General features: G+C 39.0%; 2 protein-coding genes and 1 long non-coding RNA gene across 3 annotated transcripts; 1 reads left to right on the top strand and 2 right to left on the bottom strand.

Moving 5' to 3' along the window:
* Positions 1-184: 184 nt before the first annotated feature.
* LOC145105789 (chaperone protein dnaJ A6, chloroplastic-like) lies at positions 185-3,146 on the bottom strand. Its single transcript, XM_079042867.1, has 3 exons — positions 2,671-3,146; positions 310-337; positions 185-196 (listed from the first exon to the last, which is right to left on the bottom strand). The coding sequence occupies exons 1-3, from the start codon at positions 3,144-3,146 to the stop codon at positions 185-187; spliced, it is 516 nt and encodes a 171-aa protein (XP_078898993.1).
* Positions 3,147-8,276: 5,130 nt separating this feature from the next.
* LOC145108172 (uncharacterized) lies at positions 8,277-9,494 on the bottom strand. Its single transcript, XR_013708091.1, has 2 exons — positions 9,356-9,494; positions 8,277-8,514 (listed from the first exon to the last, which is right to left on the bottom strand). It is a non-coding gene; the product is annotated as an uncharacterized LOC145108172 (long non-coding RNA).
* Positions 9,495-9,546: 52 nt separating this feature from the next.
* LOC145108171 (protein NRT1/ PTR FAMILY 2.10-like) lies at positions 9,547-13,472 on the top strand. The gene is made up of 3 exons (XM_079045175.1): positions 9,547-9,774; positions 10,930-11,147; positions 11,802-13,472. Exons 1-3 carry the CDS (start codon positions 9,675-9,677, stop codon positions 13,251-13,253), a joined length of 1,770 nt encoding a protein of 589 aa, XP_078901301.1. The 5' UTR covers positions 9,547-9,674; the 3' UTR covers positions 13,254-13,472.
* Positions 13,473-25,266: the final 11,794 nt, after the last annotated feature.

Here is a 25,266-nt window from a genome sequence, read left to right as displayed (position 1 = left end):
TAAAGTTTTATTTGTTTCGTGTTAAATGTAAATTATGAAATACGACGTTGTGTTGTGTTTGTTGGCTGTTTTTCGTGTTTTAATTAAGTCGTTTCGTTGTTAACAAAGCAAAATATGACTTCATGTCGTGTTTCTATTATAAAAACAATGACATGCATTGTCGTATTAGTTAAAATATGAATGTCTAATTTTCCATCTGTTATTTTGAACAAAAATTTTAAAAAAGAAAAAAAGAAAAAAAAAAGGATAATGTCGTTGTTCTAAGTTTTGGGTTTGGTCTGATTTGACCATTTATGTTATGTTTTTTACGCAATAAGTCATCCAACTTTTACTGTACCTGTCAATTAAGCCATTATCGTTAGTTTTTAACCATTCATCCGTTAACTAGTTGTTCTAAATTACACGAATGGTCCATATGGTTAAAATTTTATTCGTAGTTGGTTTCAGAATTAGTAAAATTCATCATTTTTGAAACTCAGGGGACTAAACTGTAACATTGTCATCGTGTACAAAATGTTTGTATCGTCACTCTGGCGAGCAAGTTGTAACATCCCAAAATACGAAGGTAAAAATTTCATTTCTAAAACAATCAAAACACTTATTTATCCTTTATTCAAACATTTAGAAAGTATTTCAAAATAAAACAATTATCAGAGTACACTCCCAAAATTAAAAGTTGCGGAAAACACGGGTGTATGCGCTGCAATCAAGTCGGACCCTTCCCTTTCGAACCGGAAGTACCTAAAACCATAAACCACAAACTGTAAGCACAAAACTTAGTGAATTCCCCAAAATACCACATACAGCACAACCCAACTAGACAACTATGGATTATCAGCAACCCTAGGGACTATCAGCAGTCCCAGTGGCTAACAGCACGCCCGGTGGGTTATCAGCAACCATGGAGACTATCAGCATTCTCAATCACATATAAATAGTATAACACAGTAATAACAGCTAGACCCAGCTGGTCATCACATATACAACTATTCTACCACACATGCGCATACAAATATGCGAGAGTCACAAAGATAGCTAGCATCCTACATACATAATTTAGTGAGCCGGCATTGGGGCCTTTGACTCACAAGCACCGGAAGAAGACTCACCTCGACATCTGAACCCACGAATAAATTTATGACTGCAGATCCACTAGAATCCTCGCGCTATCAAACATGAATAACATTCAATTAACATTTGGGTTCCAAATCAAATCCAATAATCCATATATGGGGTAAAAAGACCATTTTACCCCTCACCTATTTTGGTCCAAGACTAAGGCCCAAACTCCCAATCAAAAAGGCCCACATACCAAATAATCAACTAAAGCCCACTTATGGCCCAATTTTCCAAATTCGGCCCAAACCCTTACATGGGCCTTACCCTAAAGCCCCTTAATTTTCCTTAATCCAAAACACTTGTTCTCATATGGCCCAATAAATCCCCAAGCAACCAAGTCCCAAAAGATAGCCCAAAATGAAGCCCAAACATGCGAGGCCCAACAGACCGAGTACGCGGGGCGTACTCAGCATGTATGTGCAACGTACTCGCTTGGCAGCTTGTATGAAAAGCGTACCTGCTTGTACGCCCAACATACTCACCCTATTCAACCTAAACTTGATTCAATCACTTAATCCCATAAGACAAAGCTCCAAAACACAGATCTTACTTCCTTAAGCTGGTTTATCACGTCAAGTTGCCAACTTTACGTTCATGCATGGCTAAAAGAAGCTCTTAAGCTTTAAAAGGGACTTAATAAGTGACTTAATGCATGCATGACACCAAAAACGTTATAAAGCTTGCACCTTTAAGCTCATGGAGACCAAAACAACCTCAGATTTAAAAGAAAAAGCCCTTAAACGAATTAACCCCTCCATTAACCCAAAAAGGAACAAAAAGCACAACAACTAACTAAGAAGAGATCGAAACATATACAAGACAAGATGCAAAGTTGATACCTCAGAAAGCTTTCCAACAAGATGATGATTCTGGATCCAAAGCCTTTCCACCAAGCAAGACAATTTCAAGATTCACCTCTTCCTTAACCAAAACCAAAAATGAGCACAAAGACTTCTTATATAGCTCAAGAACACCACCAAGAGGCTAAGGGGTCGATTTAGGGTTTTTAGGGTATGGAGGATGGCTAGGAAATGAACAAAAGAGGCTAACATAAAGCTTATATAGGGTACACTAGAAAAATTAGGGTTTTACACTTCACCTTCGTACGCCCCGCGTACTCCTCGTACGCCTAGTGTACGAGGTCTCGCACCCCCTATCCAATCCTCGCAGTACGCTAAGAGTACTCCACACTACGTTTCGCGTACTAGCCTTCGTATCAGTACGCCCCGCGTACTTCACAGGTACGCCCCGCGTACTAGGGTTTTCTCTTAAACCCTTAAGCACTCTGAAGGCCATAACTTCTTTGATACAATTCCGATTCCGACAATCCTTATATCAATGAAAAGGTAACAAGAAGCTCTACACTTTTATCAACTCATACTTTCCGTAAATTTTCCCAAACACAAATCCAATTTCCATAAAACTCGAGCTGACACTTTACCGAATTACCCCTTGACTCAAAAACACAAATCCGAATGCCCGAAACATCTACATTACCTCACCCACCTCCAAAAGTGAAAAGATTCGGAACAGGGCGTTACACAATTGTACCTAACGTTCATATCAGCATCTTTCAACACCGGATCTGGAAGAACATCGAGTATCAAAAACAAGTCGTCGGCGGGTCTGCCTCTTTTTATGGTGTTACCTTCTACACTAACTCTCAACTGGTTACCAGAATCGACACCAAAAGGGACTTTGAGGCTGATTCGTTTGCACTTTCGGACTCGCCCATCGTCGGAGCATGTGGTGCAGGGAGTTGAGATTTCTACGAGTTCCTTTATAGGAGGAGTAGGTGGTGACTTGTTGGAAGATATCGATAGGAGTTCTAGCGGAGGACATGACTTGGCCTTGACCACCACATGGGGAGCAGCGGGAAGCGGTGGTTCCGGGTTTGGCGTCGGATCCTTTGCAAGTTTGACAGGTGTCGAGTTTTTATATTTCAAATTTTCTTTCTTGATTCCAAATACAGCTTCTTTGAAGTTTAGAACGAAGTTGTAGCCTTGATTTTCTCCTTCCATGGCCATGTTGCGGGAGATCCGACTGCCCATTTAGCCGCCCATGCCGCACAAATCGAATAGTGATTCGAACATATCAAATGCGTTACTGAAATCTTGGTTGGATTGGATTAATTTGCGAAATTTTTTGAAGTGAACGACTGTCACACCCCAAAACCGGAACGGCGGAAACGTTCTAGGGTGGAGGACGTCATGTTTAGTATCACAAGACATGCATCATAGTAAGCAAAGTAATGAACAACCATTTCATTAGAAAGAAGGTGTTTACAAAGTGTGTTCACAAAACATAGAATACAGAAGCAAATAACAATCAATACGTGAAGCTATAATGCTCCATCTTCTGAGTTCCCTGCATGAGTACCTGTCTACTAGGCTCCTGAGAATACAATTTATTTGAAAAAGTTGATCAGCAATTAAGCTGGTGAGTTCATAAGATTTTAGTGATGTAAATGAATTATAAATTCTGTTTAGAAAAGTTCGCCAGTTCCTCTTATAAAATCCTATATTTTCTACTTTGGTGAAAGATACGTATAAATGATTCTACAATCCTTTCTACGAGTACTAAATGGATACAAGTGATATAAAAAATCAGAGTAAACAAAAAATCGACTGTGCGCCTCTGCCCTAACTCACAACCAAACAAGGCACAGGAAGTAAGGCGGATAGCACGCATCCCATTGTTTGTTAGATCATTTTTATATATAACTCTAGCGTGTTCACTTGTTACTCGTGGAGTTAATTGTAATGGTTCCTTTATATTTAATGAAAAGATTCTTTTAATGAAAACTCTTATTACTTATAATAAAATGGTGACCACAGTGATTACTTCTATAATCACTTAGTCTATACTGGCTATATAGGGTCTCATATCGGATAGAGAGTTAATTGGGTGAATCTGCCCTAAGCCCACAATCAAACAAGGAACAGGAAGTAAGGCGGAAAGCACACATCCAACTATCTATTGGATATTAATGATATATAGTTGTGCTGTATAAACTAAAGTATTATAGAGTTAATCACGTAGAGTCCTTTAAGTTTATACTGGTTTAATAAAATGGATTAAACCCTTAACTGGTAAGTTTCTAGTTTTACATACCCAAAGTTCTGATTTGGAAAGTATGTTCTATACTAGAAAATTGTGCATTGACTCGGTGTTCTATGACTTGACCCATACCTGGTACCCTTATGATGACTCAATGTATACTAGACATATATATCTAGAATCGGATAGATAATAGACTGGGTGAATCTGTTCCAAGCCCACAACCAAACAAGGAACAGGAAATGAAGAGGAAAGCACACATCCTATTACCTGTCGGATCACATTGATATATATGTATCCTTTGATGTATTCATTAAGGAATCATAAGGTTAGCATTATGGTCCTTTCTACTAAACGTAGCCTTCTACCAAGGCATCAAATGTTATGGGTGTTCGTTCCTTGTATTAGTAGGTATTTTCCCAAGTGAGACTATCTTTAACTAAATATAGTTTATACATTAATGAATATGGGAGACGTTCACTAAGTAAATGTAATAGGGAAAATAATGTTTTACCTCAGCAGTGACACTGCTGGCTATAAAGTAATAAAATACCAACTCCAGGTAGTATTAACGGGACAATACGCCTCGGGGAGTCTTAAGGTAATAAAATACAAGCTCCAGGTAGTATTAAATGTACAATACACCTCGGGGAGTCTAAAATAGCCTTTAGTCCTAAGTCGGTCAATTAAAGGGTTAAATGTGAACTCGTATGTAACTAGGAAGATATATTATGATATTCTATCACCTCGTGTCTGCTAGTCCTGGCACGTGAAATCGTACCAGTTTCAATGCAAACTCGGCAAGATATATTATTAGGGTTATCACTTCGTGTCTGCTAGTCCTGGTATGTGAAATCGTACCAGTGTCAATGCAAACTCGGCAAGATATATTATTAGGTTTATCACCTCGTGCTTGCTAGTCCTGGTACGTGAAATCGTACCAGTGTCAATGCAAACTTGGCAAGATATATTATTAGGTTTCTCACCTTGTGCCTGCTAGTCCTGGTACGTGAAATTGTACCAGTGTCAATGCAAACTCGGCAAGATATATTAACGTGATTTTTCCCGGTACTTGGCATGGTGTGTTCCTCCCTGTTTCTCATTATTGTGTATTCTCTTTATATTATCGTGTATTGTATCTAATATGAACTGAATCTCTAAACTATACCTATTATAGTTTACTATTAATGTACTTGAACAATTGTTGAAAATACTCAATTTACTACTAAATTATGCTAGTACTTTATGACGGAGTTTTGTTAAACTATAAAGTAGCATAACTTGAAAAGAGCTTTTGAAATGTTTTGACAGCTTATAAATGACGTAAGTAATCTGTTGAAAGTTGGTTATGACAACCATTTACACATTTATCATTGTGTTCAACTTGTACCCCTCCCCCCCTTAAAACATTTAAAACAGTTAAAATATTCATTACGAGGTATGAACTCACCTGATGTGGGTGATTCAAACGAATACGCGCGTAAGGATGAGAAGTTCCACGAATGAAGTCCCGAGACTTAACGAGTCCTAATCACATATAATGACATATATTGACATAAATATAGTGTTTAGAAGCAACCAAATGCAAGAAAACACCTTACGGGACTAGGAAACACTTTGCCCAAGTGTTGGAATCACATGTGATTCACTAAATGGGAGTGTACGACCACTTGAGGGAGTGTGCGGCCATGGGTGTGCGGCCAGGGGAGTGTGCGGCCGCACACTCATGGTAATGAGTGCACAAAAATGTTTTCTAAGCCTTAGGAATGTTCTAGGGAAGGTGTTTTGACCATTGCTTAGCCGGAAAGGAAGTTTGATGCTATTTTGGGCCTTTAAAAGGTTATCTACGGCTACACTTGGTGTGTGCGGCCATGGGTGTGTGGCCAGGGAGTGTGCATCTGAACACTCATGGTAAAGAGTGCACATAACCGTTATCCAAAGGTGGGGAGGCTTGTGGGACAATTGCTCAACAAGTGGTGAAGCTAGAAACGCATTTTAGAGGCCATTTTGGGGTCTTTTAAGGGGTGTACGGCCACATGAGTGTGTGCGGCCGCATACACCATGTGTTCTTGAGTTTTGGGCATTACTAAGGACTTAATCTAGTGTTATTAACAAGATTCAAGCATAAGGGAAGGGTACTTACGATCCAGAGGCTCGAGAAAGCTCAAAATCACCAAGAACAAGTGTGTGTTCTTGGTGTTCTTGGTGAAATGGATGAAGATTTGAAGATCTAGTCAAAACATGATTTTCAATGGATGGAATCAAAGAGTGTTACTAGTTTGGAAGGATTAACAACAAATCAAGTGAAGAACACTTACATTCTTGAAGATCTAGGCTGAAAATCGGATGATAGTTGAGAGAAAATCGAGTTCTAAGCCTTGGAGAGTGAAAAGGGGTGAATGAAGGCTAAATCCCTCCTATATACACGAGAGTGTGCTGCCAGGAGAGGGGTGTGCGGCCGCACACCCAGTGTGCGGCCGTACACTCCTGATGTTGGAGTGTAAGGCCCGGTTTTGATGCTAGAAGTGTACGCGATCCATTTCTATGTTCAAAGCTTGAATGTACTGACCTTTGGACTTTTAAACGGACTCCAAATGAGGCTAAATGATAGCAGGAATGAGTCTGACACTCAGTTGACTTGACTGGCTGAGCTTTGTAAGGCAAAAATTTAAAAATTTTCGGGTTGTCACAACGACTGTGATGTGAAAAGTTTGTTGATTTTAATGATTTTTTTGTGGATTAAACTTACTCATTTACCAATGTTGTCGGCAGCTTTGAGTACGGCCTCACTGTACCGACACCGTTTATCATCGTCTCCTAAAACATGCATTGAGAAGAAGGGGAATTTTGTCATTTGCTGTAAATATGAAATTAAAAAAATATATATGATGAATTTTACCATTTTTGGACCAACTACCAATAAATTTTTAACCATAGGGGTCATTCACGTAATTTAAAACAACCGGATGAATGGTTAAAAGCTAACAAAAATGACTTAATTGACATGTACAGTAAAATTTAGATTGCCCAAAAAAAAAGAACATAAACAATTAAATCGTTAAATCAAAGCAAACCCAAAACATCATTGTGGTGCAGTGTTATTATTCCAAAAAAGAAATGACTATTCTTTAAAAAAAACTTTCTGCAATATGATAACGTGTTTTTCAAACATTCAAAACTTTAGTAAACATAGATATGCAAACAATAAATTGGCTTTAATTGGTATGCAAAGTCTGACTGAAACAACACAAATTTTACTCACTAAATATGATGTTTTTGTCATTTCATTAAAATCTTATCTTGAATCTGGCAACACGAGGGGTTGAGGTTATTCGTCAATGCCATTGATTTCCTAACGTCGATTCTGAAACGATAGAAAGAAAACGAATTCAAATCCAACACATCTTGTGCTTGTAGTTTATTGGCATAATACGTGTTTGTTTATGTTTTCTGCAAGTATACGCGTCTCCTGTGCGTGCACTTGTGTTTGTCTCCTTGTTTAGGTATTGAATAATTTCATTGTCGTGCCTATATTATAGCTAAATAGCATACTAAACCCCCAAGATTATCGGAACTCATAAAAAGACCCTCATAAGTCATAAGTCACAATTTCGTCATATTTTTGCGGTGCGAACTTGGATATAAAAATATCCGTTTTAACCTTTTGTGAATCAAAAAGAAATATAATATTATTAGACGTGATTTTCACGTGTTATATTTTTTTATTTTGTAATATGCATCGTCCATGGACATATATGTCAAGCACGTGAATTTGTACATTTTTATTTGTCCCACATCATTATGTGATTTGACTTTAATTAGTGAATACAACAAAAGAGCGGACGTTATTTTCTTCTTGTATAATTTAGTTGAATAACGGATCTACTCGTCATAATGTTTATATGTTTATTTGTTTCTAAAATACGAGATATTTTTATCGTTTTAGCCACTGAAAAATATTGAAATTTTGGATGGATAACAAAAATGTTCTATTAATTTATTATTAAGAGCATATGTCTTTTTTTTTTGTTGGATAGTATTAATTGTTGGCTGGCGTCGTCTCTTTGGACCTCTAATTAATTGCTGGGTGACACATATTTTGGGTCATGACTCATGAGACTCTTTCTTTGTCATGTTCTTCTTGGTTGGATTGCAAATCAGATACAATAATATGCAATATAACAATATAGCTATTTTATACCAATTTAATACTGATATCCCCTCATCGGATGAATTCCACCTTTTGCTCCTCAACCTACGAGGTATTAGCAGTCGTTTACAACTTCCTTTCCCCTCCCAAGGGCAGGTGCTTACGTGTTGCTCACCCATCCACCACTGAAAACATGCAACACTTTAAATGATAAACAAATTAGTTTGAACAAATATATTATGAACAGTTTTGCAATAGGTCATATGAAAATGATGGTCAAGTATGACACACAAAACTTCATATGAATAGTAACTAACACTATTGTTCATGTTTATAAAAGGGATATATATGGTCAATTATAATTGGAAACCACATAAAACAAATGTTAATAGCTTTGTAATGGCTCGAAATGTGAAATTATTCATACGAATAGTTTCCCAATGAACTTAAATGTGACACTTGTTCATGTGAACAAAAATATTTTAGAAACTATAGAAAGTTCATATTAATAGTAAAAATCGTTAAGATACTATATATAGATTTCAATGGCATTTATATGATTTTTCATAAATAATAATTAAAATCACAGAAAACAATATGGAATGTGGAAACTAAACATTTTCACATTGCCGAAATATATTGCAAAAGTATGATATACAGGAAAAAGCATTTCAAATAAATTATAGCATGCTAGAAACATGGAAATATAGATAGTTCCAAGATCCTTGTTTAGCCACAAAACTTGAAACCATTTTAAAGTGTGGTTAATTAGAAAGATATTTTGAAATATATCTTTATGTTAAAATAAGAATATATTATAGAAAAACAGATTAAATAGGAGACAATTTTTTAAAAGTTATGAATTTTGTGATAACCCAACTCTAAATAATTACATCATTTCTTCACTATATATATATATATATATATATATATATATATATATATATATATATATATATATATATAATAATAATAATAATAATAATAATAAAATAAAAAAGATGATTGTAGCCTTGTAGTTATAACTGTTTCAATACTTAGAGGGAGTCTTTTTGGAAGTTTGTTAAAAGTTGAAGGGCATCAACGAAAAATATTCATCACAGTTGACTCCAACCAGTGTAAGATATGTCCCACGCGCGTCTAGAACCAAGTCGGTGAACCACACCCTACCTCCTCTTCCATGTTACAAATGCCAATGCCTGTGTCTATTCTATATATATACATATATGCCACTCAGTTCTCTCTTCATGTAAAAGTTCTGTTTTGAGCGAAATTTAGACTCTTACACACTCAAAATATAGTAATATATACATACAAATATATATAGAGAGAGTGAGAGAAGGAAATGGAGACGAAGGTGGAAGCCATGGAGAATGGAGATGAGAAAGTCGAAGAACTCAAAGAGCTCAACTACAGAGGAGTTAGAGCCATGCCTTATGTCATAGGTATATACATACTTATACAGCTATACTACATCGCGAATATATATACTTAACTATAACAAATTTCATGAAAATAGATGGAGATATATTCGGTTAAACTTGTTTAATTAAGTAGTAGTAGTAGTAAAATATTGTTTCAAACATATAAGTTTTAGGTTGCCATCTGATCATATGCATCGTGCAAATGACTGTTCAGATATCTTATCTTATTTTAGTGGACGAGTTTGTGTTGTCACATATAAGAAACTATATTTTCGATTTACATATATATATATATATATATATATATATATATATATATATAATTAGATCTACATTCGTACTTTTTCTTGTTTTCTATTATAAAATGCATCTAGATTTATAAATTTTCAGTATAGTTTACCTAAATCTCACTTGTCTATCATATGGGTTTTCTTATCGATTTTTTTTTCTTTAAATAGAAATAATGTTTATTATAAACTTTGCGAAGAAAGTGCGCTACAAGATAACTAGATAAGGCACTTAAACAAAAAGAAAATAATGGATAAGGCCATATCAATATATTTACCAGTTTTAAAATATCAATATATCATCAACCTTTCTAAGCATTTGAATTACAACCTTTCTAAGCATTTTAAAATATCAATATATCATCAACCTTTCTAAGCATTTGAATATATTTACCAGTTTTAAAATATCAATATATCAACCTTTCTAAGCATTTGATAAGGCCATATCGCTATTTAAACCTATTAACTTATTAATCTTTATTTAGTATGTTTTTATTTAAACCTATTAACTTATTAATCTTTATTTAGTATGTTTTTAATATTGTATGTACAAATTCATTTTTAAAAAAAATATATAAGTAGAAAATATAAATAATAATTTTACTATATATTTAATGATAACTTGTTTAAAGTTACACACAAATTTTATTTTCATTAATTGGATCATACATAAAATATAATAAACACATAACCAATTTTTTATTTTGAAAAAAGGTGTAAATAAAATCTATTATTATAAATTCGAAGTTTGATGAAAAAAAAAAAAAATTTTGGTTATTGTTCTAAACATTTTTTTTCTGAAAGAACTATACATTTTGTTATCATATCATACCATATCAATCAATTTATTCATCTATTTTTCTGTGTTATAATTTAATTTTATTAATAGGAAACGAGACGTTTGAGAAGCTAGGAACCATCGGGACATCGACAAATCTACTCGTATATCTAACGACAGTATTTAATATGAGGTCGATAACAGCTACTAATCTTATCAACGTATTTGCTGGTACTTGCAACTTTGGTACTCTTATTGGAGCTTTTCTCTCTGACACTTATTTCGGTCGATACAAGGTCTTGGGATTCGCATCCGTATCATCTTTTCTGGTACATATATATCTTCCTCCAAATGGTACTTATAATTTTCTTAAACATAAGAAGATTTTATGAAAAAATTTTAAAACCGATTTGAATATAACTGTTTATCAAGTTTATAGTATCACAAAATAATTGTGAAAATAATCAAACTGATGCTTATATCAATAATTTACAAACATTATAATAACATTCTACTTAATCATTTTTATTTATTACTAATATCAACTAATATTAAATTTTAAAAGTATAATATGCACCTTAAAATTAAAATACAGAAGTAGTTTATATAATATAAGAAAAATGTATGTATACATTTAAGAGAAATGTATGTATACATTTGTTAATTTCTTAAAACAATATTTAAAAGATTAATAATTTGAGTATTTTTATCAATGTTTTTTAATAGGTAGAAATGTGATGTGACAAAATTTATAAGAAAGCTTTAAAAAGTTAATCATCTCATATATCCTGTCCAATGAGCTTTATAGTGTATGACTCTTAAATATTGATACAAAAATATATTTCATAAAGTACAAATCGACTTAAATTATGGTTTATCATCTCTTAATTGTTCTTTAAATTACAATATTTAATTAATATATTTTTATCTTTTATTTAAAGTTCAAAGTTAGAATTTTATTAACTTTAACTATCTTTACCCAGGGAATGCTTGTGCTGACGTTAACCGCAGCAGTCACAAAGCTTCATCCTCCTAATTGTGTAGAAGCTCCATGCGTCGGAGCAACGGCCTGGCAAATGGTTTTCTTGTTGACCGGTTTCTTGTTTCTGATCATCGGAGCAAGCGGAATCCGGCCATGTAACTTAGCCTTCGGCGCCGACCAATTCAACCCGAACACAGAATCCGGCCAACGGGGAATCGCCAGTTTCTTCAACTGGTACTACTTCACCTTCACTTTCGCCATGATGGTATCATTGACAGTTATCGTCTACGTTCAAGCAGATGTTAACTGGGCAATCGGATTAGGCATTCCAACGTTCCTTATGTTCTTGTCATGTGCTGTGTTTTTTATCGGCACGAGTATCTACGTCAAAGTGTTGCCGGAAGGCAGCCCTTTAACCAGCATCTGTCAAGTCCTCGTCGCCACCGTGAAGAAGCGGGATCTGGCGTTTCCCGATGAACCTGCAACCTCACTCTTCAATCACGTTTCTTCCAAATCCATCAACTCAAAACTTCCTTACAGCAAACAACTCAGGTTTCTAAATAAAGCAGCGATCATAACTTCGGAAGATATAGTTAACTCCGATGGGTCTTCCGGAAACCGGTGGACGCTTTGTAGTATACAACAAATAGAAGAAGTGAAATGTGTGATCAAAACTATTCCGATTTGGGTATCTTGCATAATCTACAATGTTTCAATTAACCAAATGCAAACCTACACAGTGTTTCAAGCTTTACAATCCGACCGGCGACTCAGGCCAAGTTCATTTCAGGTTCCGGCAGCTTCATACACCGTCTTCCAAATGCTAGCACTCACCATATGGATCCCAATCTACGACCAAATAGTAGTTCCATGCCTCCGGAGAATAACACACAAACGACAAGGGATTTCTCTTCTCCAAAGAATAGGAGTAGGAGCAGGCATCGCCATTATAACGATGCTTGTTGCAGGTTTAGTAGAAACGAGAAGAAGAGATGAGGCACATTCAATGCCAACAGTTGGGTTTGAAAAAGGAAAAGGTGCGATTTCAGCAATGCCGGGTTACTGGTTAATATTTCAGTTATCAATAGCTGGGCTCTCAGAAGCGTTTGCGATTATCGGATTCATTGAGTTTTTCTACAAACAGTTTCCTGAAAACATGAGAAGTTTCGCAGGTTCGTTTTTGTTTTGTGGGTTTGCCATGTCGAGTTACTTGAGCAGTTTCTTGATAACTGTGGTTCATAGAACGACTAATGAAGGTGGGTCGAGAAATTGGTTAGCTGAAGACCTTAACGAAGCTAAGTTAGATTATTTTTATTATTTATGCACGGGTTTGGAGGTGTTGAACTTTATATACTTTTTGATTGTGGCAAAATCGTATAAATACAAAGGAGCCGGAGATGAAGCCGATGATGTGCCATTAGAAGAAATGCCTGCCCAGAAACATATCGCTTAAACATATGGTTGAAATGACTATTGTACCCAAAGATGTAAATGTTGGCATCCAATTGATACGATCCAAGTGTGGGTTCAAAAGGGTTTACGATGAAATAGTAGTTTAATGATTGATCATTATTGGAATTCGGGTTTAGTTTGGACTTTAAACTAGAATACTTAAATTGTATAATTGGTGTTTATCGACAATAATAATGTGGGGTACTTTTGGTTTTGTCAATCTTATAATATGTCTAAACAGACTGAATAGCCCAAATAAAAGGAAACTACTTAAACCACTTATTGGATCACAATCATCATATGGGTTCACTTAAAACAAAACGACTTCAACCATATTTATAGAACTACACAACTAAGGCATGTTTACTACAGATAAATGGAATTGCAGCAGAGATGAAAATATAGAAAAAGAGAATTAAGTTGGAGAAAGAGAATTGATTTCACTGTTTGGGGAAAAAGTATTTCTTGATCCAACAATCTTCCCTAAATGTTCGGAAATGATGAGGGTAATAAACGGTGATAAAAGTTTGAACGTCCAACTGGCTAGTCTGGTGCTGAGAAATGTCTTGTTCTCAAATCATAATACACCAAAAATCTTCGAAGAATAAACGAAGCTACTTGTGTAGAGTCCGAACATCAAATAAAATGGATCTGGAAACTGAATAAATCCAATCGGATAGAAGATCTAAATCAAATAGTAAAGTTAAAATTTTGATCAGAGGACCAAAACTGAATTTCATATCACTTCAATAACATATTCTTTCACAATTAAGATCAACTACTAAGGCCAAAAAATTGATTGGAAGACAAACAATCAATACCACATCACAATACTAATAAATCTCCTCTCTCAAAATATATTCAAAATTCAAATTCTTTCAGATGTTCATAAATGATTTTCCAAAAGAATAATTTTGCTACACATATGAGACATCCAAAAGATTCTTGAAGCAAATTAAAATAAGGACTACCAAATATATCTGGATATGAAATGAACTCTTCACCAAGATTTCTCCCGAGAATTTTGTTAACTTATAAGGTGGGAAATCAGACTTCAATCAATACGACTATTACCATATAAATAATAGGCCAAGACCAGTTAGAAGAACCCAAATACTAACTAATCTCCTCACTTATATTCTTCAAAAGTCTAAACTCTAAAAATCACAGATAGATGCCCACGATTCCCTCTATTTTTGATCGAAAATGAAATAAGATCAAAATTAATCATGAAGACGGGCATGAGTGTGACATCCAGTTTCAGGATGTTTCTATCTCGGTGTAACGACCCGAAAATCAAGGGTAAAAATTTCATTGTTATTATAGTCAAAACACATATAACGTTTAATTCAACATTCCAAATCATTGCTAATTAAAAACATTTATCAGAGTTCATCCCAAAATCACATATTGCGGAAAACACGGGTGTGTGCGCTGCGATCAACCCGGGCCCTTCCTTTCCAAACCAATGATACCTGAAACCATAACAAAACTGTAAGCATGAAGCTTAGTGAGTTCCCTAGAGCATACCCCACATAATCCACATAATCACATAAGTCATATCAATCACATAAGCCATGCATATAAACATATAAGGAAGCCATGGAAACCCTCCAAGGTCTTACACCGGGTGCTACTGGAACCCCCACGTGGTCTTAGCCCACTGCCATGGGAACCCCTACATGGTCTTAACTACCTGCCATGGGAACCCCCACATGGTCTTAACTAACTGCCATGTGAACCCCACATGGTCTTAACTAATCAACAGAAATGTCATACAAACCATATAAGCCATACATACAAACAATAAAGGTGTCATGGAAATCCTCCAAGGTCTTACACCGGGTCCCATGGGAACCCCCACATGGTCTGATATCCAACTGCCTCGGGAACCTCCCGGGGTCTTCCATACAAGTATCACAGTGACTGCTAGCATATCATATATCACATAAACATCTAGTGTACCACATATCACATAATAGGCCATGTGAACCACCACATGGTCTTAACGGACTGCCATGGGAACCCCCACATGGTCTTTACATAACATATTGACAACACATTGGCAAATAGCCGCTACATGCAAGAGTCACGAAGACAACTGGCATACTACATATAACTAATTGCCATGGAAACCCCTACATGGTCTTATCATGAAGACATAATGTATTGATAGCACCCTCACAATAATCATCACAACCAAATAAATGGTACGGCCTTGGTGCCTTTGACCCATTGGTATGGTGAGGAGACTCACCTCGAATGCAGAAGCTTCCCAAATGAAATCCTTAGCTGCTGCCCCGCTGGCTTTCCGAGCTGTCAATACCAATAAATATACCTAATTAGCAATTGGGTTCCCTGCTATAATCTTTAATCCAAACATGGGGTAAAATGATCATTCTACCCCTGGCCCTGTATGATCTAAAACTAAGGCCCAAGCCCAAAACAAAAGCCTAACACTGTAATGTCCATAAATCCATCAATGGCCTAATTTTCCAAATTGGGCCCCAACCCCTTACGGGCCTGATCCTAAGCCCATAATCTCCTTAATTATAATTTGGTCTACTCCAAGCACCCCTTGGGACTAACGTGTCCAATGTCAAAGGTCAAAGTGAAAGTCAAAGTCAACGCTCCGAGTTGACTTAACTCGTCGAGTTACCTATTAACTCGTCGAGTCCACCCCAAAGTTAGAATCGTGATATTGCGATACAACTCCTCGAGTTTTCCTACAACTCGTCGAGTTCCTATGTTCCCCACAGAATCGGGATAATCCCAAACCAACTCGTCGAGTCCACTCATGAACTCGTCGAGCTCCTCAGTCTGCCAACCCACTTAATGCATTAAGTCATTTTTCTTAAATTCAAAGGTTTCAGTCCTCAGATCCCCATTCTTAGAGATGACTAAAGGGTAAAGTTTCCAACTTTACCCCTAAGGATCATCTAATAAGCTCTAATCCCAAGCCCTAGTTTCCTTAAGGAAGGTCTTGACCCATTAAGCCTTTAAACTCTCACTCCAACGTCCCAAAACATAGATCTGAGGTCCTAAGGTGGTTTAATCACGTAAAGTTTCCAACTTTACGTCCATGCATGCCTGTAACACTCTCTAAGATCCATTTTTGGCTTCATAACGGACATATTGCATGAATGGAACCTAGAGGCCAATAAAGTCTGCAACTTTAAGCCTCAAGAGGTTATGTAGGGGTCAGATCTACTCCATCAACCCTTGGAAACCTCTTCTATTTGGACAACTCAACCAAAGTTCCAAAACTCAAGCTAAAACTTCAAGAAGAGAGATCTAATTAACTACAAGTCAAGGTGGCAACTTTTTACCTCAAAGATACAACCATTGATGAAGAGTTTCTAGATCTAGTAGCTCCTTTTTGTATCCCCAAGCTTTCTTTCCTTCCAAGTGGCTTCAAACATACACAACACCCTCAAAATGGCTCACAATCACTCAAAAGTGCCTTAGGGTTTCGAGGTTAGGGTTTAGGACAGTGGAGGCTGGAAATGAGGCTACCTTCTGAGGTTTAAGTTGTTTAAATTGGGTACAAAATCCCAGAATTAGGGTTTCCCAAACCCTGTCCAACTCGTCGAGTTGGTCTTTCAAAAATACGTGTGGCAAATTTCCAAAACGTTCAGTTCTTCCCCTTGAACTCGACGAGTTGGACTTATAAATGAAGTTTTATCTTCCTTAAATGACCTTCTAGATTCCGGGTGTTACAACTCTCCCCCACTTAAACTAGACTTCGTTCTCGAAGTCTGCTGCAGTTACCTCCTTCAAATACTGCTCACGTGTCACGTCCGCGGCCTTCCTCTATCCACCTACTAGTCCGACTGATGTTTCCCACTGCACTTTCACTAAACCTACTACCTTACATCTTCAAGATCCTCATTTTCCGCTAGATATCTGCCACTACTTCCTTTCCTGATTCAGCCGTTCTTTATCCTAGATATCGACAAAAGGAACCACATGGAATCGCTGTCCAAACACTTACGTGCCTGAGACATAGTAAGCACTATGAATCAGTCTGAAATTCCATCATACTCCTACACGATGCGTCACCTTGACCATCCGGGCCAAATCTTGACAGAATCACTATACCGACCTTCAACCCTGCTTCCCGAATCGGGGTGTCGCTCTTTAAGGAGAAGCCTTGAGAGCACTTCGGCCTTAATAAAACTTGAGTATCCCACTCTTACCACAAATCGGCAACCTGTTCGGAACCCAACAAATACTGACGCCCAATATCCCGAGGGACACAGTCGTCACCCCGAGCTTCCGTTGGCCTTCCCAAGGCAACTGATCCCAACCAAACCATACTCTCTCCAATCCAGGCGAAGGGTCAATCCTTTAGTCTCATGCAGGAAACTACTCCTGCATCCTCGGATCCTAAAACCTCACATTGGTCTGACTCTTCGACAGACCTCTCACCCTGGAACCGTACCGTACAATTTCCCTTCACGGATAACTGATCGAACGACCATTTCCAGTACTGATCATCTCGGTGTTACCAACCGAATGAATTCACTTGTCGTATCCAGACGCCGAACACTCGCCTTAACAGATAGTCCAACAGTAATCAACTCAGCATATTCCTCGAATAACAAACAACTCCACGCACGAATCCCAAGTCACTAAACCCACTTGAACCCATCTTGCTGCCACATAGCTGCTTTCCTTATGAAAAATTGGGACCTCCCTGGTTCCAACTTGTCTGCCAGCTGTCCGGAACACCAGACACCTACCCGATTGATGAGCCAAAATACACACACATAACAGCCTCACGTGCCTTCCTAAAAGAATTCCGACTGGAAAGACTTGATCAAAATACCTTGCTACAAAACTTCTGCTAAAGGAATGAATGTTACATGACTCATCGCAACCTCATATCATATACGATCACCATCTACCCATCTTTTCCTAATTCCAACATGTCGTGGCTCTATTACAGATAGACCCAGCCCGAGACACATCATAATGTGTAACATCCCAAAATTCAAGACCAAAAATTCCATTTTAATTAAGTTAATACAAAACCAACAGTATAAGAAAACATCCATAATAACATCCCATGTCAAACCAAGGTGTCAATAATCAAAACATGACATCATAAAACAATATTATAGTGTAATCCCAAAGATCTTATATGCGGAAAACATAGTGTGATGTGATGCGATCGATCCGACTCCTTTCCTTTGAAAACGAAGTACCTGAAACCAAAACTGAAAACTGTAAGCATGAAGCTTAGTGAGTTCCCCCATCATACTACATACCATACATAACACATACTGTATAACATATCCGAGTACTAGCTACCACTTCGGTCTCTTTCTACTGGTAACTTGCCTAGCATATCAGGGTGTTGGCCTACCCCTTCGGTCCTGTCGACCGGTGACTTGCCTAGAATACCAGGGTGCTGGCCTACCCCTTCGGCCCTGTCGACCGGTACCCCGCCTACCATATCAGGGTGTTGGCCTACCCCTTCAGTCCTATCGACCGGTACCGCAGACTATTTCACCTCCTACTCTACCACATAACATCCTAGTCCTAGTGCATAGACATATAAGTCATATATTGTCTAGCTTATCTGGATGCTGGCATACCTCTTCGTCCCTACCGACCGGTACTGGGGTCTATCCTACCCCTCCTATCACATATCACATAACATCATATCATACTAGCATATATTCATAACAGATAGCAACATACTAGATAATTATCACAAAGACAATAATCTCTACTATAATTCTTACTAGTGGGTCAGACAGGGTTCCTTAGACCCACTTCTACTGGAAGGTAACTCACCTCGCACTGCTGGAGTCCCGTCGACAAAACTCTAGCTGCTGGATGACAGGTTCTCGAATTGCCAATCATCAAAATAACACCCAATTAATAATTGGGTTCCAACACATATCCATAAGTCCATGCTTGGGGTTAAAGACTACTTTACCCCCATCTTAGCTTGATTCAAAATCAAGGCCCAATCCAAGGCGTAAAAGTCAACTATGAATCAAAGCCCAACATATGGCCCAATTATCCAAATTGGGCCCAATCCTCTACATGGTCTTACCCTAAGGCCCAACCATTTATTCTAGCCCAAACATGTGGCATTCCAATGGTCCAATATCTTATAATGCTCAAGGCCCAGCTATGACCCATATATGGCCCAATTTTCCAAATTGGGCCTAAACCCCTTACATGGGCCTTACCCTACAGCCCATGAAATTATTCTAGTCCATATGATTGTTCTTGGTGGCCCATCAATAGCCCAATCACCAAAGCCCAATCACCAAAGCCCAATAGAAAGGCCCAACTTAAGGCCAAAGTAAGATTAGGGTTTCACATAAAATGACAATTAGGGTTAAGTGTTTCTCACTTAACCCATTAAGGACTTAATCCATTAAGTCCATCAATCTATTGGGTCAATCATGTAGTGTGGTCGGCTTAATACAAAATCCCAATCCGGTCATCTAAAATGCGGGTCCCGACAATCCATAATCCATATATTCAAAATTACTGTTTTCTAAACCCTAATTAGGGTTTCCAACCCAATCACAACCCAATTAGGCCCAAAAGCTAAGTCTTAGATCAAGTAGGGTTTCATTAGGCCCACTAGGGTTTCATAAGTCGGGCACCACCCACTACCACCTCAGGTAGCGGTGGTCAACGACGGCGGGCACCACCTCACGGTGGTGGTTATGGTTCTAGTCCATTTTTGTCCAAGCATCCCAAAAGCAACTAAACACAAGCAAAAGCACACCACCACCCAACACGGCGGCTGGTGGCTGCAGCCACCACCTCACGGTGGTGGTTATGAGTTTTCTTTATTATACTAGTCACTAATTACAATTTTACAATGCTTTAACCCAAAGTAAACACACACGTAACAAGGTAAACACACACAGCCACTCTTGTGGTGGCCGACGGTGGTACATGGTGGCACCCACCATGGCTAGCGGCCATGGTGGGTATGTCTTCTGTTTTCTGGCCGTCAAACACCACCTACAACACACACACGATTCTGATTTGTATAAAGGACCCAGCCACCCACCTGGCGGCTCACGGCGGCGACAACGACTGTACTGCGACGGCAGCCACCACCGTCTGGTTCCTGGTCAAGCAACCACACCAACGAAGGAACGACTACACAACCCACATCTACACGCCCTAGCTCGGAGATCTCGATGCAACCACCACTTGGTGGTGCATGATGACGGCAACAGCAGCCTTTGCGGCCACAACGGTGGCTAACGGCAGCGGCGACTCGACCACGACGTCTACTGGACAGAAGGTGGCGATGGGTGGTTGGAGTAGCACCGGTGACGGGCATCGTTTGCATGTAGATAACGACAACGGGCAGAGGAAGAAGATGTCGGAGGAGCGGTGGCAGCGGACTCTATTTACATCTTCAAGGTTCGGTCTCGACGGTTCATTCGACGGCCCAAGAGGTCCCAAAGCAATGTTGTGGTGGCGTCTGGTGGTTGACGACCTCAAAAGAGGTGGTAGTGCTGCGTCGGAAGACGAGAGAGTGAAGGTGGCGGCTGGAAACATCGTCCCAAGGGTTAGGGTTTGAACCGGGGGGTGACGGGTTATATACCCCGATCCCCCACAAACTTTATTCCATAATGACAAGTTTAGTCTCTCCCTTCCCTTTTTCTTTCAATCTTAGCCCAAAATTTACCATTTAAACCCCACCTTCTAAAATCCCTTACAAATCAAGTCCGATATTTCACCAAGCAGCCCCTCCTTCTACAAATTGTGTTCAATTGAAGTCCTTATGTTAGCAAATGGCCCTTTATCTACCAAAACATTTTCAGCTCAGGTCCAGAATTTACTCTTTAACCCCTATTTCCATAAATCTTTTCATATTAAGTCCCATACTTACCCAACAGTCCATGTCTTCATAATTATTTACGAAACCAATCCGAACTTACACTTTTAACCCCCGACTTCTAGAATTGTGACAATTAGCTCCTCCAGACCAACACCTTGCTATATAATTATTGATTTTAGGGCTACTATACATTAGTTAATTAATTAATTAATTAATTTAATAAACGGGGTGCTACAACTCTCCTCCACTTAAATTAGATTTCGTCCTCGAAATCATTTCTTACCATTCCTTACACGCCCAACCAACCAGGTAACATGGCCACAATTATGGGCACACCCTAGCCATCCTAGGGTAACCGTGACCAACCTTCGAAAGGCCCTAAAATCCATAGATGAAAGAATTCCTTGCAACAAAATCACATCTACTCCGTCTGAAATCTGCAGTTTTGAGGTGGTCTAACTCCCTGGCAGACCGCTCATACTGAATCATTATTGGTGAGCCTAGTCCACCTATCCCTCAACTGACTACTCAACTTATGATAAATCGAGGTTCCCACTATAAATCAGGATCACAAACTCAATTATCCCTGCATGTCACTTAGCATAACCCAAGAAATCTGTTATTTCGTCCGTACTTGCAACCTAAAACACAAATATTAATATTGCCCAAACACTGAAACTGCCTGAAACAGCATGTTGCTACATGGCTGCTTTCCAAAATCTACCGAGACCTTCCTAGTCTCAATTCATTCTTCAGTCATCTGAAATACCGGGTTCTGGCCCGGCTGTAGAGCCAGAGGACTCCCACTTAGTCGCCTCACACGGCTTCTGAACGAAATCCTTCTCTGGAACTAGTTGCCACTAGTTATCATGCCACTAAGGCTCTCCCAACCTTCTGATCTAACCGATCGGGTCCATACGTCGAATCCTGACGTCACCAAATCCAAGGCTAAAAGTGATTGCTACCTGACGAATGGTAGCCTTATATCACAAACAACCTTAAGCAGTCCATTGCTTCCTTGATCTCATAACTGTAGTGGCGTTCCTACAGTCTTATCACTGGCTCCACCAGGTCTAATCCCTCTGGGGAAATCCATTAACCAATCTGTGGATTTGCCACACGCTCACTGCTACACCCGAACTGGTGGGTACTATTGTTCCTCCCGCGTTCGAAGAACACGCTCATGTTATCTACCAACCTAGTGAATGCTACGGCTACACCCGCAGTCTCACAACACTCTATCACTATCTACCAACCTCATGAATGCTACGGCTACACCGGCAGACTTACAACATTCTAGCACTATCTGACCGCTAGTGAATGCTACAACTACTCCTGCAGTCTTACAACACTTTCCATGCTAACTGACTATTATTGAATGCTACAGCTACCGTCGTAGTCTTACAACACTTTCTACATTATATGACCGCTTGTGAATGCTACGGATACCCCCGTAGTCTTACAACACTGTCCATACCGGGTCGGACACGCACTCGACCTAACACTCAACTAAACTGGAATAATTACTGGAGCTCTAACCTGGTTACTGAAACCTGCTATCTGATGCCAAGGAAAAGAACAAACCAAAAGTTGAAACATTTTCTAAACTCCCGACTCACCGAATACTCAGCCTAGACGGCCACTCAATCGTCTTCCGTCTTGACGGGGATGCGAAAGTCATCCTAGTGTCCCACCTATTATGGATCCTAAGTACCTGGTCGATTCTCCCCCACTTAGATTCGACTAAGTCTTCACGGCAAGTGAGAATTGAAGGATTCCCCATCCTTATTTCTTTCTAACCATCCACCGTTTGACAACCTGAGCACACCAATGCTAGCGATCAATCACCAGTTAGACCCTAAGGTCGCCCATCCTCTGAAATCTTGATGAGTACTCTTGAAATCTGGTCCAGTCTGACACCTGAGTCCACCTCCCATGCTGACTACTGGAGGTGTTAATCTCCACCCTGGCTGACGAATCCTCGTTCCCACTTCTAATCTTGCAGCACCACTAAACTCTAACCGAACACAACCAATGCGAAAATACCATTCTCTTAAACATATAATGCCCCAATACTCATGCATCTAACACTCACAACTGACTCCACTATCTTCATGCTACCAGTCCTTTCCTAGCAATGGTAGTGCCTTGAACTCCAAAGTTCTTCCATAGGCAATTGTCAACCATACCCGAATAAATGATAGAACCATTGAGTTATGACTTCCCTGGAGAACTGTCGCTCTGACCATGACCTAATATCCTCTAAATAATACTCCTGCTCAGATCCCGAAAAAGATTCGGAATGATAACGGTATACGCGGAACCCACTCCGCAAGATACATCCCTCTGTAGGTTCACTAAAGGACTTTTTGGCATGCGAAATGGCATATAATAATCCTTGATAACCCAGACAATAGCAGAGAACCGACCCGAGATCTAACTGGTTTGAAACCAATCAGAATTCCAAAGTGGTACGATTTCCCAATGCCACTTTGAAGTGGCATAAGATGACATACTCACGAACATCTAGAGGAATCTTGCTCACCTCCTTCTGAGATACCTCGACCATTCCGAGGACATGCTGCAAAGCTTCCTTTCGATCTTGATGACAGGAACTAACAATAGGATCTTCCTTCCTGAAGGATTCTAAGGATCCACAGACCTTAGGTTTCATATGAACCCCTAACTGCTCCGTGACAAATCTGTACTATGAACCGAGAGAACACTGAACACCCCGAACCAGCAAAATGGAAACGATCTGAAACTAACCACTAGTAATTCACGGTATGCAATTGGCATATGACGATATTTGATGATCTAACCCAACAGGATCAAAGAAATAAATCTAGGATACATTTATTCATCCCGCTACAGTATCCAAAACCACAACACAATTCCCACAATAATTTGCAGATAGAACTGAAAAAAGGCAAGGTTACATACCCGCAACATCGCCTGCTGGAGTTCTGACTTCTATTGTCTGACACTGCAGGGCCTGACTCCTTCTGCTGACATGACCAACCCCACTACACTTGTAGCAGCCTAATGGAATGTCAAACTCCCTTGTGTACTTTACCCCACATGCTGCACTGACTCCGGCCCTACTGGCCTTTCACCCGATGATCAGAAGTATTGGGTATCTCCCCAGGACCCTCTACTATATGCACCTGGCATGACCCTCTCTTCTCAAAGTGCTCCAAATCTATCTCGCATCCTCGGACTTAGAAGTCATATCCTCTAGGGTCAGACACCCTGTCATGCTCACTAGCTCACTTGCCAATGGCTGAGCTGCAACAGTTGGAACATCTACTGTCCCCAAACCGGGTCACAAACTCCTCCCGAAGCTTCTCAGATTCTCCAAGACTCTCACCGATTCGAGTATCGATCATGTGTTTTCAGTAGTACGGGACCAATACTACCTTCCACACCTATCCATACTTTCCTCAGCAATCCTCCCGAATCCTCCAAGTCACTTCCTCAAACCGATGCACCCAAGTCTCACTAATCCTCACTACTAACCCACTGAAACATATCCTAGGCTTTCCTAGGTTCCCGAACCCACCCAGTCCTCAGCTGTTGAAAGATTCCCAGTAATGTCAACTAGCTACCTTATGAACATAGCCACATGCAACAGAGATTAGATAATCCTTCGAGTAAAAGACTCATCCCTAGAACGGTTAGACTCAAACGAGAGTTGCGCAAGCATCATTCAGACAATGGAAAATCTAACCAACATATTCCAATCAAATCATTCTATCCTCTTATCAGGATTCTATAATGGCATGAGATTCTAAGGCTCATACAACCAGACATAACCTAAACAGGCTATCCTATCACTGACTGATCAGTACTATCATGCAGCTCAACAAGCACATACAGCAGGCATATAAGGCATCTTCCTAGATCCTTAGCCCTAATCTAGCATGCAGTTCTCATACACATACAATAGGCATATAAGGCATCCTTCCTAGATCCTTAGCCCTAATCTAGCATGCAGTTGTCATAATCATATCATATCATATCATAACATAGCATGTATCGGTATCTTGGGGAAAACTTACTTGAGCTCGGCTGATTGCACGCATCACACACCTTGTTCTTTTTAAAGTTCCTTTTCTCTTTGCAAATGCTTATCAAAATTCTTTTTATAAAATTATTTATTTTATTTTATTTTTTTGAA

The sequence above is a fragment of the Lactuca virosa genome, chromosome 4 (genome assembly GCF_052849685.1).
Source record: "Lactuca virosa cultivar CGN04683 chromosome 4, Lactuca_virosa_CGN04683_v6, whole genome shotgun sequence".
Classification (NCBI taxonomy): domain Eukaryota; kingdom Viridiplantae; phylum Streptophyta; class Magnoliopsida; order Asterales; family Asteraceae; genus Lactuca; species Lactuca virosa.
The sequence above is the reverse complement of the archived record's forward strand: the minus strand, read 5'-3'. Positions and strand labels throughout refer to the sequence as shown.